This window comes from Suillus discolor, assembly GCF_016758755.1.
Source record: "Suillus discolor strain FC423 chromosome Unknown F5147scaffold_16, whole genome shotgun sequence".
Classification (NCBI taxonomy): domain Eukaryota; kingdom Fungi; phylum Basidiomycota; class Agaricomycetes; order Boletales; family Suillaceae; genus Suillus; species Suillus discolor.
In genome coordinates, this window is record NW_024541263.1 from 468,855 (window position 1) to 489,401 (window position 20,547).

Consider the following 20,547-nt stretch of genomic DNA (forward strand, 5'->3'; position numbering starts at 1 on the left):
TTTGCTTGAGGACGCCAAATATATGCTCAATGATGTTTCATGTGGACACATGACACAGATTAAATAATTCTTCTTTGTTTGATGGCCTATAAAAGTTAGCACAAAATCTGCACCACAAATAAGAACTTACCTGACATTTGTGCAACCCCATTCAGCAAGGTGATAATGCACACTTCGAGAGAGCATGAGTAGTCCAGGATGCAAAGGATACCATGCATGTCTAAGAAAATATTTTCCTAGGGGTGTTTGAAAGTCAGAAGAGCAGGCATCTTTGTATACAGGTGCATCTGTTGCTGATCCTTCCCAGCCTGTGAGTGCATATGTAAAATTAAGATCAAAATCACAGGCAAACAGGCAGTTCTAAGATACAAAGCCCTTCCAATTATGACACACAGGATGTTTGATGGCCCTAGGTGTGACCTGAATATGGCTGCCATCAAGTGCCCCAATGGCATCCTTGAAGAAGGGCCAAAAGTTGGGGTTCTTTCAAATCTTGTAATGGATTGATTCATCTGGAAAACAAACATATTTAGAATAGAATGAGTTGGTCATGAAAACAATGAGCATCCTGTGGAAATAACTATGTACTAACCAAATATTGCTCTCCCCCCCAAAAAAGAATACTTACCATGAAATTGTTTCATTTAAGCACTAAAATCTTTCTACAACATGTCTGATTGACAGGCCAGTGGCAGAGGTATAGAGAAATATTGCAAGCTGTTCCTTGAGTGAGACAAACTTGAAGTCAGAATAGCCCATAGTGTGAAGCTCAGAAATAAGGTCGACAACAGCACCAGCATGCATTCCAAGCTCACATCTGATATGTTCAGGGTGACCAGTCAGTAACTTAATAATCCAATCTTGGCCAGATAGGGCTGATGTATAATATAACTCCAGATCTTTAGGATAGACAGACTGTAGTATACTGTATGTTGCAGCAATCACAATGCCAATTATTAGTCTCATGTCTCTGATCGAGGATTGATTGTGAGCACAATAAGGCATTGACGGTGTAGGGATTCATTTCTGGCTAGGCTTGTAGAGACTGTCTTTACCTTACCTTATGTTGGCACTTTGTAGCTTACATAATGAAGTTATCTTTTCACCAGTTACCAGTATGAGTCTGAGTCTTGAGCAGTTTTTATGACATTTCCTCTCCTCTGAGCCTTGAGCCTGGTCCAGAAACCCTTTAGGGTTGAATAGCAGCTAGGTTCTGCAAGACCCAACATTGTTCAAACTCACCATCTGAATTGTTGTACCTTCAACAGTCTACTGGCTAAAGATAGTCCATGAAGGGGTAGAGCATAATCTATTGGTCCATATATATATACAACAAGAAATTTGAGCTCCAACTTATTTCAGAACAATGCTGATGAACCTTATGAAAACACAAACAAGCAAATGTTGGCCAGCAGCGTGTTTCTGAACAAGCTCTTAGTGACCTTTAAAAGTGATGATGGTGCAGGAAAGTTCCAGAATTACAATGAGGTTTGTTGTCCACTTGACAAGGATGTGGGTAAAGGCTATTCAGAACAGATCCTGAGTAGAATGCAAACAGAGGAAAGGCTGCAGGAACAAAGTCTAAAGCAGAATAGGTCCAGAGGACTGTAGGAAAGTTCTGGAGGAACTTCCAGAAACTCAGAGGAATTCAGGATTGGAGAAGTAGAGGAACAAGAACTAGTATGAGGAGTGCATATTAACATTGATTAGTAATGTTCAAACTCTCTAGCTCTACCTCTTGTTAATATTGGCTCTAGGTTTCAAGCTTTGAAATGTGCCAACTACTCTTTTGGAACACTTTGGCTCACCATTGACAATCTTCCACAATCAATCTGATGTCTTTATGAAAATACATTCCTTCTGCTCATTATCCTTGGCCTGACAGAGCCAAATACAGAGCAGTTAAATGGCCTTCTTGAACCATTTGTTTGAGAGCTTGAAGATCTCAGTGAAGGTATGTACATCATGATACTTAGTAGCCTATTGATATTGATAATTGGAATAACAGAAGAGTTCTTCAAGGTTTTTGGACATCAAGATCTCAAACAAATTCATGTTGCATTTCCATTTGGAACTATGAATACACCTGCTCATCTCAAAACAGCTAGATTTGTCTCACAAAACTCAGAGCATGTGTCCATATTGTGATGTACTATTCTCCTCATTGGTTGATCCACTTTGCTTTGATCACTCAAGTAGGTGTTTTTTTCATATGTATTGAGTTCTCATGCTTTTGCAGAATTCTGCTATCAGAACTCTGACCTAGAATGGAGCACTGAGCATTCTGTCAGAAATTATGCACCTTTTCTGAGGCCCAGGTGTGTTTTTAACCTTTTCAGTTGATTGTGAGCACAGTTAATACTCTTTTACAGGTGCTTCTGGTCAGATTCACAAGGTCATCCTCATCGAAGGTTTCATGTTCACAGGGACTGGAAATGGGGAGAAATCACATCCATGGATTGACCTACTGAGTTTCTGGAATCCTTGTGGTGGCTAAATGATTCTGGATGGTTCCAAATCAAGGTAAGAAACTCAAACCTATGGCTGATGATGCTAAATTACAATGACAAGATTGCTAGTGGAGGAGAGTCTCCGAAAGCAGATGAATGGTGTAATGTTATGCGAGTTTATCCAGTTGCACTTGCGGTTGCTTGGCAGATGTGGACATGTCAACAGGGTAAAGATGTGCCAGCTCCATGCAAGTGTACAAAGATACATTAAGCAGTCATTATATCAAAAGAGCTGCTACATAAGTGTCATATCAAAAACCATACTTGTGATAAATATATGATAAGTTTTTGTTTTTTTAATTTTTAAAAATACACAGGGTGAGGATTACATTGCTCTTGAAGATATTGAGGCAAGATGTAACTATCATGATCACTATTAAAATATTCTGCACTACTGTACAGCAATACAGATTTTTGCCTCTCAATCATCACCCCTCAAGAAGCAACTCGTGCCTCAGATTTTATGTCTGAAGCATCACAGTTGTGGGCCATAATGAACTGCCACCTCACACCAAACTTTCACTTTGCTAGTCATGTCCTCAAGTATATCAATATCTATGGCCCAGCATACACCTGGTGGGTAATTTCATATGAGCGAGCTATTAGTATTCTCAGCAAGACTAACCACAATAGGCATAGAGGTGGCAAAGTTGAGGGAACATTTATGAGAGCTTGATGAAGAGCATTTTGATATAGGAACTAGTGTGGCAGCTTCTATTAATTTACTATATCTTCGATTGTCTATTAGTTGATGCACCTACAAGCTTGGCCTAATCAAACAGACAAGGATAAGGAAATTGTCCAGTTGTCATTAAAAATAGTCAAAGGTGGTGCAAAACATGATTACCAGAGAGGAACACTCCTAAACTACCTTGCCCTTCTATCTGCACCAAAAGGCTCAGGTCCATGAATTGTTTATTAATTGTAGATATGAATGAAGTCCAGTTCCTAGTAGTCAAGATCACTCTTTCCAATCAATTTAAGATTGTTACCTTACTCTCAATGTATATCTTATTGTCCTGCATTTCATTCAATGGAAGTTCCCTCACCTATATCTAATCTCAGATGCTAGAGAAGCATTGCATGGGATTCTGTTTGAAGTCCATGGTGCCAAATCATATACTACAGTAAACATAGGAGCTACAAAATATGGATCTTCACTTCATCGTTATAGGAAGGGATTTTGCTGTGCTTATGTCAACAGCAGACACCCAGCTCGAGTCAACTACATCCTGTTTGTTGCTATCCCTTACAAAAATCCTCCTGTGATTCTCAATTTAGCCCTTATCTGACAGTTTCAAGAGCCTGCTTTCAATATCAAACATCTATGGTCTTTGTGGGCAGCTGATCTTAGAATTGTAACTTGGAAATACAATGAACTTGGCAACCTTGAGGCTTGTTGTTTTAAGGACCTTACAGGTCAGTTTGCATTTGCACACATCTGTGTTTCTCACACTGATCATTTTTGGGTCACATTCTCCTATTACTCACCAATCTTAAACCACCTCACCTCACTTTTAAAGATGTATTCCATATATCTTCAGTGACAGCATCTGTAGGAGTGCTGATCTGACAAAGCATGAGAAAATCAAATTAATAAATGATTCACTATGGCACCAAGCAAGAGGGCAATTGCTAAAACAAGAAGATGAAAGCTGTGCTTAAGTCTCTTGAATTTAAGCAGACATACTCAGATGCAGCAATCTATGTCTATTCTCAAAATGAAGACCACATCATTCTGCCTGTCTTTGTGGACAACATGACCTTTGCATCCAAATCCCCCACTGCCATCAACCAAATCATCTCTCAGCTCTCTCAGCACTTCAAACTTTGTGACCTTGGTCTCACCACTCAACTTTTTGGCATTAAGATAGACAGAGACCATCCTAGTTGCACCAAATCACTCTCACAGCATAAGTACTCACTAGACATACTCAAATACTTTGGCATGACTGATTGTAAGCCTGTTACCACTCCTATGGAGCCCAATCTTCATCTCTCTCAATTCCAATCGCCTCAAACTGCTAAGGAGGTATCATTTATATATAGTGTGCCCTATTTTGCTGCTATTGGCACTCTGATGTATCTAGCCACCACCACTCGATCTGACATTGCCTACATTGTTGGTGTCCTTATCAGATTCAACTCAAACCCGAGCATCGCCCACTAGTAGGCTATCAAGCACCTCCTTTACTATATCAAAGGCTAAATACTTAACCACAAACCTAATTCTCATTCTACCGAATTGTTTTCTACAATTTCTAATGCTGACTATGGTGGTTGTAAAGACACTGGGTACTTCACTGGTGGTTATCTTATCAAGACAGACACTAGTACGGTCTCTTAGAGCTTCAAGCTTCAAAGTGTCATTGCTCTGTCCACTACTAAGGTGGAGTACATCACTGCAGTTGAGGCAGGTAAGGAGATCAAGTGAATACACAAACTGCTATTAGAATTAGATTTCCAAGTAGGCGCTTCATCTGTCCTCAGGATAAACAACCAGTTCGCTATCTCTGTGTCCAAGCACCCAGAGCATCATAGATGCATAAAGCAGCTGGACTTGTCATTTTACTGGCTATACAATAAGGTGGACAGACATGTAATTTCCCCTGCCTTTACTCCTACTGCAGAACAAACTGCAGATATTCTCACCAAGGCATTGCCTTGAGAGTCAAAATGGACTTGTTTTATTAAATGATGGGACTTGTCTGATTAGAAGGGATATCTTGATTGTGAGAGGTGCACAATCAGGGGGGAGTGTTAGTTATATAATCATTCACCTCTACAGTCACTACAGGCATTTTACTATTTTTCTCCACCAAACTTTCAAAAAACATTAATTGAGAAGATAGAATTTTCCCCTTATTATACCTGTCAAAATATTGAAAAAAAGTAATTCATGTTTCAATAATTTTTTGTGTATGTGACATGATGCAAAAATTAATCATGTTCCTTCAAAGATAATGCTGTATTTTTCATCTATTGTCTTTTAAGTAGCAGCTTACAATAGTGTTAATTTTCTTCTCTGTGTTTTTCAAATATACACAGAACATTTGAAAAACATAATATATTTGGAGAACACAGAGCAAAAAATTAACATTATTGTAAGCTGCTATTTAAAGGATAGTAGATGGAAAATACAGCATTATCCTTGAAGGAACATAATTAATTTTTGCATCATGTTGCACACACAAAAAATCATTGAAACATGAATTATGTTTTTTGTAAATATTTTGACAGATATAATAAGGGGAAAATTCTATCTTCTCAATCAATATTTTTTGGATGTTTTTTGGAGGAAAATAGTAAAATGCCTGTAGTGAGTGCACATTTCTATGTCTCTAATTGTGTCATTACACTTATGGTATCATTCCTTGCACTTTGCTATTTATTTACATGACTTCCTGATCTCCCTAGAACATCCCTAGGTTGAGTTATTACTTACCTTTAGATTGTGGCTTATCTGTTTACATTTATTTACCACACATTACTCATATCCTAGAGTCCAGTGTTCCCTGCCTCTTTGGCAACTTACTCTGGACTCTATTCTGATTTCTTCTTGTCTCTCAGTAGCCTCTAGAAGCAGCCTACTTCACTTCCCTCTTAACAGATTATGAGCCCTATGCTATAACTGCTTCAAAAAAACCCCATCTGTGTCTTCCTAGCCCTAATCAGCTCACAGGAGGTTGAGTTAATCTCCCTTCTTGAGATCTAACTCATATCCAGATATATCTCCTATCAACTTTAACTTTTTACATCCATACCTCACTCCCCTATAACCCACTGCATTATCAGTCTTCACTATTATTTTCTACAACCTTGAAAATCCTCTGGAGTACGTTATAGTTATTGTAGAGCATTTGGATCATCAGTGATAAGGAGATCAGTCAATTTTGGGCCCATAGTGCTTCCTTTTTCATACTTTTGCCTTATATTGAGGTCTATTCATCACACTATAGCATGTTTCCAGCACATGACTATGATAATCAATGTGATGGACTCAGATTGGGAATAGTTACAAGCTAATAGTATTAAAATAGGAACAAAGTAGGCCACTTCTAGAGGCTACTGAAAGACCAAAAGAGATCATACTAGAGTCCAGAGTAAGTTGTCAAAGAGGTAGGGAGTACTAGACTCTGGAATATGGGCGATATATGGTAAACAAATATAAACAGATAAGTCATAATCCAAAGGTAAGCAATAACTTAACTTAGGGACGTCCTAGGGAGATTAGAAAGTCATGTAAATAGGTAGCAAAGTGTAAGAAGTGATACCGTAAGTGTGATGACATAATTAGACATAGAAATGCGTACTATAGAGGTGAATGATCATAAAACTAACAAATAGTGCATCAAGCAGATGATGAGGATCTACTTGAACGATTTCTCTATATGACTAACCAGCACAACATGATAAATACCAGTGATCTGCCATCTAACTTCCATATATCTGGGCCATTTAGCACTAATGATCTGTTAACCAGTAGCACTAGTGACAACATTCAGCCTTTCATATCTCATTCCATACAGTTTTACATCTTCTACCTACTGCCCTTTCTCTAATTGTTTGTATGTCAGATCGATTCTGAGGTTATGTAATAACTGTGTTGATCAATGATAGGGCTAATCCAATGACCTTCATATATAGGTTTACAGTTGATGTAGTATGTTTGACTTTTGTTTCAAATAGACAGTAATAATTTGTATTTCTTTAGAATGGGAATAGTTTTACTAGATGGCATCCTGGACAATCCTTTGATCTTTCATGTCATTGTTTATTTTATATAGTACAATGACCTCGGCATTTATGAATTCCTTGCTGATATAATAACATTGGTTCTAGTCAAAGTAAGTAGTACTTACTGCCATAATGAGCTCTAACTGTGAAAGGTAAGAAAATGAACTATGATTTTATAGTTATCACTGATTCATCTGGCCTAGGTACCTACCATCCAGTCACTAAACCACATGTAGTGTCCAACTTCAACTCTATATCTGATGATAATTTAGCAGCAAACAAATCCAGTAATGAGATCTCAAACTTCTAACCTAGTTGTAATGACTCAAATATAAAGAATATTGACAATAAGTTGGAGGAGCTCATTGATTCTGTTATAAAGTTCTTATCAGCTAAAGTAAATATCATTATTACTGTTTATGATAACTGACCATACCTTCAATTATTTGATTTCTCCTCAGATACTAATTTTTGTTTCAATGTTAAAAGCTGAATAGGCTAACTTTTCTTTGACTCAAGCAATCTGGCCTCACATAACTGCCTCAAAAAAGTTGATGCAGACTATTATCCTAACTAAGGGCTCATGTAGTGGCTCCTTAGAGGCAAAAATTCAGTCTGTATGTGATTGCAAATGAGCAAATGAGGTAGACCAGAGTTATATTATGCTTATTTCTGTGTTTGATGTTATAGACACTGCAGATACTTGTTTGGGCAGATGACATTACTAAGTTGGACAAGGAATCTGAAGCAATAATGGTGCCAGATAAGTGTAATAACTTAGAGGGATCTCCAGAGGTCAACTTAGATTATTATAATACTGGCCTTACACATCATGATTACTCTGGAAGTGCCAGACTCATACAGATAAACACTAGTTAGTTAAAGTTGATGAACCAAGATATTGATATATACTATGTGGTTTAAAAAGCAATATTGAAGGTCAAAGTCCACATTACATTTGTCAATGGATATCCAGAACTCACCAGGAAGAGTCTGTTTATGGGAAATGTGCTTTTAACAGTAGCTTGCATCTGTAGTCTTCTACCAATCTAGGATTGCCTTAAGTCTGACAACTCATATGTGATAGCCCTTGCTACATTGGTACATTATACTCTCTACTGAAGCTACTAGAGTACTAGTTAATTGAACCTTGTGCAGATAGAAGCCCAAGTCTCAATTTTCTACTCAGAATTGAAAGATGATGCTTGTCATATCTGATGAAAGGGTGCTACTTCAATAGGTCAATGTCAGTTGATATGAAAATTTCAGACTGTTTTAAGGAGATTGCAAGCAAAAAGGCTTAATGACTTGAGGTGATAATTCTAATGGTGGCCTTAACTAGTACTTCAGTATATTTCTTGATCTATTCTGAGTCTATGTATTGACAATGAGAGTACAGGTGTATGCTGTATTTCTGTGAAAGGCTAATGGATCTCCATATAAGTTCAATTTTATAGGCAAGTTATTCAGAGAGATCTACTTTTTCATGTGAAACTTCTTGAGAAAATAAGAAGGACCATACCAGGCAAGTTTCATAAAATGAAATTAAAATACTGAACAAACCATCATTAATGTCATCAACATGTTCTATGATAACTCATTTTAAATTTGCATAAAGCTTTGTAAATTTATACTAAATTAGTGCACACAAGTGAAATATGATGGGATAGTAAAAAACTTTCTCTAATTTACTAAGGTGCATACTTTTGTGAAATTATTGGGAATTAGAGAGAAGTTTGTCAAACTCCACATACTTAGCCTAGGTTTGTAGTGAAGGATTTTCCCAATGTATTATGCTCAGTGTCATAAGATGACTAGACATTCAAAGATCTAAGTCAAAGTTAATATTCTAATAAAGATAAAGCTAGATTGTAGGCCCTGGTTTGCATAGGTCAAGTTAAGAATACAAAGTGTAAAGAGTAAGATATATATATAAGTTTGAAGTAAAGCTTTGTACAAAGGACTGATTCCAAGGGGCTTGGCTTTAGCTTGTGGCCTACACCCCTTACCTAAGTATGTGCTCATAATTTCAGATGAAATCTGAAGAAAGTCCAATAAAGTCCAAAGGACTTCTGGAGAAGTGTAGGAAAGTTCTAGAGGATTGTTTTGGCCAAGTGCAAGAAACTTCCAAAGGAGTGCAAGAAAGTTACTTTTAGAAATTACAATAGAGTTTTATCCACTTGACAGAGATATGTGTAAAGGCTACTCAGGACATATCCTGAGTAGAAGAAAACAAAGGAAAAGCTACAGAGACAAAGTCTAAAGCAGAATAGGTCCAGAGAAGCGTGAGAAAGTTCTGGAAATTTGAAGGAGTTCAGAATTGGAGGAGCAAAGCTCTGGCCTAGAGAATTCCTCCCTAGGCCTGAGGTAGATATTTACTAAGATGGAGGAACAGAAACTAGTTATGTGAACTTAGTGTAAGATCTAGTGTGAGGACTAATGTGATATTCAGACTGATGAAATACAGGAGTTTCTACAGAAGTTTCTATACTGGAGACAAGTCTAAGCAGATAAGTAAGAAAAGGGGTAAGGCTATGTACAAGTATGTAGAAACATATTCATAAGTATGAATAAAACATAATCAATGATACTTGAAGATAAACATAATATAAAAATCAATAAGTATAATGGAAACAGAGATAACCAAAGACTGGAGCCAGGGGATTACCATAAGCAGATAGATACTGATTTAAGGTTTGAGTTTGGATATGAAGCATAGGTCAGATTCAGATATTCTGAGAACTGGATATTAGATCAGGTGTCTGGATATCAGATTTGGGAATTAGACAGAATATACTCAGGGCAGATGGGAGCAAGGGATGAATGATGTAGGCTAGCTGTGGAGGTATGGAGGTTCAATGTACAGAGATACAGGGGTCCAGATGTGGATGTGCAGAGGTGCAGAGATCCAGATATATGGGAATCTTGAGAGATTGCAGCTCCTAATCTATCTGAATGCTTACCTAATTGACAGTTGTGACTGGCCATCGACCGGGAATATCTGGTTCACCATTTAACCCCCGAAATGATTTTAAATGCCTTTCTTTCCTTTCCCCACCTGGCACCCTCTCAGCAAACCCCTGATAGTCATAGTATGCAGTGATTATTGTTGTACAATGGCTCAAGTATATGATGGTTCATTGTTTAAAGTTTGTCCTACATAGGAGCTTATGATCAAGATGATCTTAATTGATTCAGCATGTTGTACTCAGGTATAAGATCTTGAGATTATCAGGTGTGTGTGGCGACAGTTACTACAATTTCTTAGTCTCATAATATTGAAAGTACATTGCTGTCATCAGTAATGCAAGAACATATTTTGATAACTTAATTCAAGGTCTGTGCTCACATTATGTGACCTATACTGGCCACTCATTGCAAATAAATTTTCACAAATTCCCACATTATTTGGGAATAACCAAATAAGTTTCATTCACTACTTAATGCCTCCAACCACTCATTTGTTTATCTTTCTCATTCTGTCGTCATCTCAGTGTGGAGATTTTGCAGGAGCAAAGTGGAAGATTATCGGTCAACCTTTGCTATACATATATTGATGCTGCAGAACCAAGGACATCTCCACAGTCTCCTGTGAGAGACTTACAAAACTCGCAGCTTGTTCCTGCAATCTCTAACACTCCTTTCAAACAGGGTAGCTCAACAAAGGTCTCCTGGACAATGAATGCACATTGCTGCAATCTCACAGTCAATGCCATAGGCAAGGAGATGAACCCCTTTAACCTTCAAGGATGGCACATTTAATAGTACAATTTGTGTTAAAAATGAGCTGCTGGCTTATGAACCATTTGTGAGTGTGATCATCCCCATCATATTGGGATTGCTGACAGTCATACTTTAATATTGCAGATTGGTTCCATGAAATCATTTGCCCCCGCTCTATCATTCGTCAACAGTTCCAGCCACCCAGACACAAAACTTACCCAGTCATTCTCATTTGCTATCAAGCTGGACATTAGTGTATATGCTAATAGAACTTCACATGGCTGCAATGTTTCTACCACAGAAATTCTTGTCAAATTAAAGTGGGCTCCTATCCACGATGCCTTTCATGACCTTCCTTTAAACTCGATGGAGAATACATCTTCCTTCATCAACCAGACTATGAAGGGTATGGACACATTAGGACAAATCACGAGTTACACTGCAGCTCAGCTTGGCGCTCAATACCATACACATGCTTTCTCTGTCCTGATTGTGTGCAATTTCGCTCACATCATCAGATGGGACAGGGAAGGAGCCATTGTTACTTGCACCTTTGATTACAACAAATGTCCACACTTAGCTGACTTTTTCCATTGCTTTTCACAAGCATCACCTGCATTGCATGGTGTTGATACATCAGTGATGCCTGCTAGCGCCAAGGAGGCTACTCGTGCATGATCCAAGTTAACCCTTCATGCTAGTATGCCCATGTTCAAGGTTATCATCCCTGCTGTCGGGGGTGTTGATTCAGTCACATTAATCATTCCCGCACCTGTTGCCTGCAGTGTTTCGTCTGTTGGCCATGGGACACGCACATGTCCTGCATTCAACCCTGCCAACAACAAGATCGTCATGTTCAAGGACTCTTGGCAGGTATTGTTACCCGATATTTTACCAGAGGGTGAAATCTACAAACACTTGAAGGACACTGACATTCACAATATTGCAACATGCATTGCCTGTCATGATGTGCCATCTCTCCCTCAGCAACGCACACAGACTGCCAAGTTTGCAAATGCTCCATGGGTGCAACCCTATGATGTTCTCACTCCACATATTCATTATTGTATGGTTCTCAATCATGTGGGCCAGCCATTGATACGCTTTACAAGTTCTTGTCAAGTTGTCAAAGCTGTTCGTGATGCACTGATTGGTATGTGTTTTGGAACTTACCTTACATCTGATATTTATATTTCTCTACAGCTCATGAGGATGCATGTGCAAAAGCGGGTGTGTTACATCGAGACCTCAGTCTGGGAAATATTGTTATATATGGTATCATTGGTCTCCTCATAAATTAGAATCTCACAAAATTACTCAAAATTCAGGGTCCTCAACAAGTCACACACATGGTGGGTTTATTCCATACTCAAAATTCATATTTTGTGCTAAATTTTTCCGTTGCCAAGGGGACCTGGCAATTCATGTCTGCCAACCTAGTCAAAAAAAAACATGCTGCACATACCATCGAGGATGACCTTGAGTCCAGTTTTTACATCCAGTTTTCGGTCGCCTTGATGTATACAGCGAGCCATTTGACAGTCACCACTCAGTCGCTACTCATGAAACAGGTCTTTGAGACTGAATCCATAGACAGGGTTGGATCAACCTCGAAATCAAATTTTCTCATCTCAAGAAGGCCACTCGTGGATCCTCTGTTTGTTGAGCATCCAGCACTCAACAAACTTGTCCTTGCACTTGTTAAAGTCTTCTCTTTTTGATACATTGTGATCAAAGATGAGCAGCAGGCTGCATTTGACCAAATTTTCCTGCTCCTGGAGGCCTCAAAAGAGAGCACTCCTGATCATGAACTCTACCTCATGAGCTTAAGTGCAAATCCTGCTTACATAAGGCATAAAGCCATGGGAAATGGGAAGTCACATTTGAAGATCATAGCCATTTATGATGAACACCTCGCAGCGGATGGTTGGCTTGCTTACAAGGTTCCCCAATCACAACCTATGTCTGAGCTGGATGAGATACGCAAGCAACAGGAATTCTTCACAAAGTCACCATACCCCACCAAGATACTAGTCACTTTGGTGAAGAGACATAAGTCAAACTTGGACTGGAATGATGGAAGCTGAAGCTGGTGATTATATGTTCCACTTGGTGACTTGTATTTCATCGCTTAGGTCTGATTATGCACACACGTACCTTTTGGATACCAACTTGTCATGACCAGCTTGCAATGCATTATTTGTTTTAGGTAGTTTGAGTGTAACAGGGCTTCACTACGCTGACAGTCTTGAGTGTGATCGTGCAGCCAGAATGGTAGCAATTCTGTTATTCAAAGTAAGCAATATTGATATTCACCAGCCCCACGCTCATGAACATCATTTAGAGATCAAACACTAGATCACCTTATATATTCAGAAACATTAAATGCAAAATGCCTGACACAACAACAAATGAAACAATGGTATACTAAATCTTTAAATTCAAGCTTACATAATATGGCTACCCCTTGTCAAACTCTTTGCAAGCAAGATCAGGCAATTTGCTATGACAACATGAGAAACATCAGTATGGTGAACCGACACTGTCATGGGTGAGCCCATTTAAGTAAAGAAACATTGTCTTGCATACTCAGTACGGTGCACACGTGACACAATACAATTGTTCCTATTGAGACTTCCCTCTTTCATTGTTTTTTGAATAACACTGACTGACATTTCTATTTCAGCATCTTCCAGATACCAAAACTGGGCATGAAATTGAAGCAAGACTCAATTCTGCTATCCCTGACCCCTCAGAGGTTTATGTCTCACCCCAAAAATCATCCTTTCTGTCTTATGGAGGGCGACTGCTGTGTCTTGGGCAATGAGTCTGCCAACAAATGGTCACAGGCAATGGTGAGTTTATCCATTATTTTGCGACTATCCTGGATTTATCCTTTTGTCAGAGAAAAGCAGGGCTAGACATTGACTGGCAATATGTGCTGCTGTGTTGACTCCAAAGTGTTATCATTAGGTGGCGTGGAACTTGAGGAAACACCAGAAAGTTAAAGCAAATGACTCTTCATTTGTTCGTCCATTGTTGGTCTGCAAACGAGTGGGTTGCAAATGCTATGCATCAGCATTGGGCATGTGAGAGGTTGTATGAAAATTGGGGTATTTCAAAAGCTGAAGCAATTCATGTTGCCGCATGATGATTTCAAGGCTATGCACGCTGCTCTGCTATTGCTGCAATAGGTGGTGCAGGAGAGATAGGTATTGCGACACCGACTGGAGGAGTTTATATGAATCTGACGTACTAGTCCAGCTGGAAATAAGCAGATTCCCAGAACTTGCCTTAAGCATTCATGATACACCTGTTTCAGTGGTTTTGCAGGGAATTTTCCAGGATGAAGATGGAAATACCTTAGTGGCCTACTTTGTCTGACGACTGCATGACAACCTTGGGGTAAGCAATTATTCCCTTTGAAAATATGTTGACTCATGACTCTTGCAGAGTGCAGATGGGCCTACATGTTATACTTCTGGACTGACAATGTCATCTAGCATGGAACGGTCCCCAGCTTGTCTAGACCAGGCTGAAAAGGACAGTAAAAAGGTTCATTTTGACAGAATCAAGGTAAGAGAGTGCACACTTATGTTGAATTAGTACTGACTATAACATTTGAATAGCCAGACGGACTGACCAAAACCATGGTGGCCACCTAGCTGTTGCTCAGTAAGGTGGGAGTCAAGGAATCTGGGCGCAATGGTTGGCATGACCAAGGCAACACTTTAAAGAGGTATGAAAAGGATGGGGAGGACTCTGGCGGCATGATTGCAGCCTCTGAAGGTGAAAAGACCTTTATGCTCAATGGTGTTGAGTATCTATACCAGGATGACATGTTCACGTCTAAGGCTACCGGAGTCTTGCATTTAGTCCATGCCTGGCCTGACCAGGGGTATACAGCTACAAAGGTTTATTAACCCTCCCTTATGAATGCTTCACCTCATCCAATGTTGCCCCAGCATGGCATTCACCCCTCTGCTGACATGGTACATGGGTGCTGTGGCTCCCAGTATGTTTATCATTACTTCAAGGATACTGAAGAGTTAGCGCTATGCTTGGCAGCTATGTTTCATGCAGCCTTCCTTGAATTCTATTTGAAGTATGAAAGGGCTTTCAAAGCTAGTAAATGAATCATGGTGGACCTAGGACCCTTCTTGGGCAGGGCTATTGTGTAGAAACTTAATGTACTCCCTGTTACAACTAGGATAGTTCTAACAACACGAGCACGAATGTGCTGTCATGTGCTGAGGGTGTCTTACAAGTCAATGAATGTCAACAGGTCTCTCCATCTATCTCGGTAAGGTTTGAGGGCCTTGTCGAGATGAAGGGCTAGCGAGAATACGGCTAAGACGCGGGGAGCGACTTAGAAGTGCAGTCAAGGGTTCAAAGAAGCAAGTTGATTAGACAAGCTAGTTCTGGGGAAAACCTAGTAGATCAAAGTGAAGAAATACAACAGTGATCTGTCTACTTATATAGTCATCTAAAGGTGTACAGACCAAGGCTACAAGTGGTAGGCAGGATGGTGGTCTGTCTGTAAGTAGTCATCTAATCTATCTGAGTCAGAGATAAGAGTACATGAGACGTGCAACCTCCATGAGTCATAAGTGAACGAGGTGCCTTGAGGCGCTCTGGGTATATATGAGGTAGCATGAGGCAACATACTCTGGTCTAGGTGTACATGAGGTAGACAGCCTCTGAAGATCAGGAACAGGCCTTCTAGGCCATGGTGATGTCGTAGCGAGTCCAGACCGCTATCATTCTAGTTTCTGGTGGTGTGTCGCTGCATCGGTGAGTCTAGCAGAGCGGGGACTCATGCAGATGTTAAAGTCAACTGTAACACTCCTACACCAGGATAGATTGGATGAGGGGCTGGCAGTCATATTCCCTGTGGGGTATTTTTCTGGGGGAGAATGCTACCTTCCTGACCTGAAGATTAAATTAATGTGAGTCATAAGCTTAGAGTCTTAACATAGGCTTATTTATATCAAGATACCGGCCAGGAGAAGTCATTATTCTCATAGCAGGCGCATTGTATCATGCAATTGGAAATTGGAGCCCTGGGGAGGGAGTTTCTGAAGAGGGAATCACCCCAGGGTGGGTTAGTAATGTCTGGTTTTTTCCCCACTCATCTTATGAAGTGTTGAAATATAAACCCTCTGGTTGGGCCCTTTATCAAGTAGGCGGCACTTTAAAGTTTGATGCAAACTGATGCTGTACTGTGCCATCACCATAGTTTACTTGTAACCTCTGACTAGTGGCTGCTATTATTCCAATTTATGTACAGTGTCAAGTTCTATTTCTCCAAGGTAGAAAAGCAAGAGGCTTTGGAGCATAGAGAGAATCTACAGGCCAGACGAGTGTTTACAAAATCCATAACCGAGGGCCTCTCTATCATTCTGCTTTCTGCTGGGCCCATTTCCGCTTCTCCAGCCCTTCATTTACCTACTTCAATTTCCCAAAGACAAGGCCTACCCTAGCTAAATCTACTGCAATAATAGCATCTGGGATAGTGCAGCACCTAGCAACACCCACACTTCAGCTGTTTCTGAGCTGTTTTAATGAGAAAATGTAGCCATGCATATGAGTCTCAAGGAGTTCTATGTTCTCCTTCATAGCTGTGAAGGTTGAAGCATAGTTGTAGTGCTAAGCTCAGGATATCAAGGCACGCGAGGCTGTGTGAGGACATATCTTATAACTTATCCTGTCCATGCATTGCCAGGGTTGGCAAGGGCAGGGTTAACCAGACTCTGATGGGGCATAGTAAAAGAGTGCGTTGTGTGAGCTGGAGTTCAGACGGAGGGCAAGTGGTGAATGGATGCCAGGATGGAATGTTGCGAGTGTGGGATGTCAAGATTGGAAAAACTGTAATTGGACCAATTAAAGCAGTAGAAGACATGCATGTTGGTGATTTGCTACTCACCTGATACCAAGATGATTGCCACTGGTGAACATGGGCTAAAGATCTGGGACACCAATGCAAGCGAATTACTCAAAACACATACTATGTTTTGAAATGAATACATATATCACAGCAGAACATATGATCATACCTGACTTGGAGGGCGATCAGTGGATTAGAGGGAGATCAAATAACAGAATTTTTGAGTGCTGGAGGCGTAGTCTCTTTTGGTATTGGAATAGCTCTTTCAGCGTGTTAAACACACCATCAATATCTTCAATGAGGCTGAGAAAATCTTGATCAGTTATAATCATAACAGCAGGATGATGATCTTATGTGAGACTGACGGCTAAAGGTGCAGATAATGATGAAATTACATGACATTAGATGAAGAATATAAACATTGGTTGATATAGATGAATGGACACTGTAATGGTTCAATTTCTTCTATTTCGGTGGGGGCATTGGTGGACCTAAAGACAACAGGAAGTTAATATTGCCAAATTGCATATTCACATGGGACACATCAATGGAGATAGAAAGGTAGAAAAAGAAGATATACTTTGGTTGTGCATGACAATGTGCCCAGTGTCATCTTTGTACACAGACGTACCTGTGAAACTAGATTACCTTAGTTCTGATTCAGAGGAGGGTTCATACATTCACAATCTCTCCAATGACAGCATCAAATATCCTGAGGGGTTTGAGATATGTGTCCTGGAAACCATCAGCAGCATCGAGATCCACTTGTGTATCTTGGCCAACAGATGTCACAGCTATTGCAGGTCCTGAAAGTGGATGCATGCACTTTGTTGCCTGTTGTGCATCCCAGAGTGCTAATTGGGTACCACCCTCTGTGCGATCACTAGAATTCAGAGAGAGTGCAGAGACTGGAGGGCAAATTTGAGGACTCACCTCAATATTCAGAGTCGATGAAGCACATTGATATATGGGAACAGGGCTGTGATTGCAGGAATCCTTCAAGGTTGCGGAGAACCAAAAATTGCAGCTAGCATGCAATGTAATGGAGGGCACCAAGTAATGGCTGAAGATAGCGCTATGTGAATGAGCAGACCACGAGGGCAGGGTCTGTTGAGATAAATGAGGACTGGACATGCAGTGCAACAGTAGTTGAGAATATCACCTTCAGAGAACTCAGTCCAACTGCTTCTGAGTGTACCAAGCAGTCAATACAGCACATCTAGCAAGAAATAGTCAAAGTCTGTACATACATATATAAGAAACGTAACTCACTGTGCACAAATGCAATCGAGTAAGACTTATAAATATAAATGTGACATTTTCTATAATGAAGTGCCAAACTACATGTATTACATTTAAGCCTCTCATGGGATTCATAATACTAGATAAGGGCAAGGGTAAATTATGTCAGTGGAGTCTAGAGGGGTTAGATGATGATATTGAGATAGTTTCCAACCTCCAGACAATCATAGGGCAGGAGCCAGAGTGGACAGAGTATGCAGAGGTATGGAGGTCTGACATAAAGAGATACAGGAATCTGAGAATAGATGTGTGGAGGTGCAGAGATCCAGGTGTACAGAGATCTAGACAGATAAAAGTCTGAAGATCTGAAGATATATACAGGGGGTCTGGAGGTCCAGATAAGGCATGTGAACATTGTCAGATGTAGGTCTAGAATGCGGGATATGATACAACATCTCACTGTCTATCCTCTTTGCCTATATATTATTTTGTAGCTTTATTGGTATCTTATTGGTATCTTATAAAAAAGTCTTTGAAATCATATTGACTGTCCTTTTGTAATTTTTATGAGTGACAGAAATAGTGCACAACATCAAAGCATTCTTATTCTCCAATACTTTGGAATTAGAGAAAAGCTTAGTTAGTATCCATATAGTGAAAATATTTCTGAATACAATAACAGAGGATAAAGCTTGTGAAGTGATGGTAAGCTGCTAGGACTTTGGTACAAGTAACACCAATGTATCAAACTTTTTTTAAATAGAAAACATGAACATAATTAAAGACACTCATTTCAGCCATATTACTATTAAGTAGGAACCTGATGATGATGTATTAATATCATTCTCTATGGGAAGTCTTGATGATTATGGTCTGAATGCTACTGATATATGAAAAAGTAGAGATATTAACTTTATCACAAAGTGTCACAGAAGTTCAAGCTCACTTATTATCAAAAAGGATTCAAAGAAGATAAAATAGTTTCACATGTTTCAATCCATGGGCTATCTTATCTATTATTAGCTTACTCATTTACAAAGTATTTCCTATGTAGTTTAAAACCTCTGTTACTGTTACATTTATGAATACATCATCTTTTCATGCTATAGCTAGTCAGAGAATACATAGGATATTGAAAATATGAATAGGTTTATCAAAATGTGCACAGTATCCTATCAATGCCTAGAACTACCTCAGATAAAAAGATACAAAGATAAAAAAGACAGACTCATGTCTGGCTCTGTTCTCATTCTTTTATATCAATTAAAAAACTTAAAATTGACTTTCTTAACTCCAATACAAAACCAAATGAATACATCTATCAGATTATTGTATCTTCCAGTGTTAGTGAAATATTAGACTATTGATACTAAGAAGTCATTGTAGGTTGCTAGTAATACTCTTATGTTACTCTCTTTTATTATTAACTTGTAAAATCCTAGGTTGTTTTATATGTAAAATATAGACTTGAACATAATGCCAGCAAATAGTATCTTTCTGTTAAAAAAAGCTCACATAGCATGCTAATTTTTTCTATTTCTATTTTATGATTAGAGAAGGCTGCATTATAATAATATATATAGTATTTGAATAAGAAACTAAGTTTAAAAACTCTCTATAAATACATTGGAAGGGTTGACTTTATGAAATATCTATGGTCATCTACTGGGCAAGATAACCATCATTACAAAAATAGGTTGAGCATTTATCTTTTAAGATCTTCACATAATTGTCTAGATAATGGTGGTAGCAAGGCGATTGGAAAATGAGATGTTGTATAAGACCTACTAGAAAGTAATAAGGTTGATGGTTGTTTGACCTATATAATACTTTATATAGCTGCAATATTGTCTATCAAACTGAGTTAGTATAATTATATGGAAATAGATTACATTCATATTATATATGGCTCGTCTGAAGATCCAAAAGTACCCTAAGTAATATTCAGAATTAGCTATTGTAAAATATTACACTTGAGATATAGTTATTGTTTCATAGATATCCTCTATAGTGTTGAGTATAAAAGCTAAGTTTTAATGCATCCTCATCATATAGAGTATCACTAAACTGGAAAGGAGTGAGCATGTAAGCCTGAATCATTCACATAAAACATAAAATATGATTATAGGTAATAAAACTATTTACAGTCATATTTTTCAAAAGCAATAAAGATATTAGCAGAAATCATGTAGACATAGACTATGAAGGATATGTGGGTCATTGAAGCACAGATCTACTATCAATATCTTCCCTTATCATACATACTATGAATATACAGTTAACAGCTACCTTAGATATATGAGTTTTATCTGCTAATAAATAGTTCTGCATAATGTTTCTAAATATGATACTGTTCTTTATGTGGCTTATTCAAAGCTATAAAAGGGTTAGCTGTAGTAGTAAAATAGTAGTTTGCTAATAATCTGTGTTCTTAATAGCTAAATCAAA

At 38.8% G+C, this 20,547-nt stretch overlaps 6 protein-coding genes across 6 annotated transcripts; 5 read left to right on the forward strand and 1 right to left on the reverse strand.

Annotated features, from left to right (window-relative positions):
- Positions 1–3,003: 3,003 nt before the first annotated feature.
- On the forward strand, positions 3,004–3,186 carry F5147DRAFT_573059 (uncharacterized protein; the record flags this gene model as incomplete). The annotated part of the gene is made up of 1 exon (XM_041431133.1): positions 3,004–3,186. The coding sequence occupies one exon, from the start codon at positions 3,004–3,006 to the stop codon at positions 3,184–3,186; it is 183 nt and encodes a 60-aa protein (XP_041295100.1).
- A 1,083-nt stretch (positions 3,187–4,269) lies between these two features.
- Positions 4,270–4,425, forward strand: F5147DRAFT_534108 (uncharacterized protein; the record flags this gene model as incomplete). Its single annotated transcript, XM_041430129.1, has 1 exon — positions 4,270–4,425. A coding segment is annotated over one exon (156 nt), but the record flags the coding sequence as incomplete, so codon positions are not given.
- Positions 4,426–11,123: 6,698 nt separating this feature from the next.
- Positions 11,124–11,648, forward strand: F5147DRAFT_572920 (uncharacterized protein; the record flags this gene model as incomplete). Its single annotated transcript, XM_041431122.1, has 1 exon — positions 11,124–11,648. The coding sequence occupies one exon, from the start codon at positions 11,124–11,126 to the stop codon at positions 11,646–11,648; it is 525 nt and encodes a 174-aa protein (XP_041295102.1).
- Positions 11,649–11,765: 117 nt separating this feature from the next.
- F5147DRAFT_538197 (uncharacterized protein) lies at positions 11,766–12,469 on the forward strand (the record flags this gene model as incomplete). The annotated part of the gene is made up of 3 exons (XM_041430195.1): positions 11,766–12,123; positions 12,174–12,245; positions 12,312–12,469. Coding segments are annotated over 3 exons (588 nt in total), but the record flags the coding sequence as incomplete, so codon positions are not given.
- A 1,014-nt stretch (positions 12,470–13,483) lies between these two features.
- On the forward strand, positions 13,484–16,453 carry F5147DRAFT_651150 (uncharacterized protein; the record flags this gene model as incomplete). The annotated part of the gene is made up of 10 exons (XM_041433513.1): positions 13,484–13,521; positions 13,657–13,825; positions 13,944–14,024; positions 14,424–14,546; positions 14,636–14,884; positions 15,181–15,273; positions 15,453–15,509; positions 15,828–15,919; positions 15,966–16,070; positions 16,261–16,453. 10 exons carry the CDS (start codon positions 13,484–13,486, stop codon positions 16,451–16,453), a joined length of 1,200 nt encoding a protein of 399 aa, XP_041295104.1.
- Positions 16,454–17,529: 1,076 nt separating this feature from the next.
- F5147DRAFT_771606 (uncharacterized protein) lies at positions 17,530–17,991 on the reverse strand (the record flags this gene model as incomplete). Its single annotated transcript, XM_041441262.1, has 1 exon — positions 17,530–17,991. The coding sequence occupies one exon, from the start codon at positions 17,989–17,991 to the stop codon at positions 17,530–17,532; it is 462 nt and encodes a 153-aa protein (XP_041295105.1).
- Between the last annotated feature and the right edge of the window lie 2,556 nt (positions 17,992–20,547).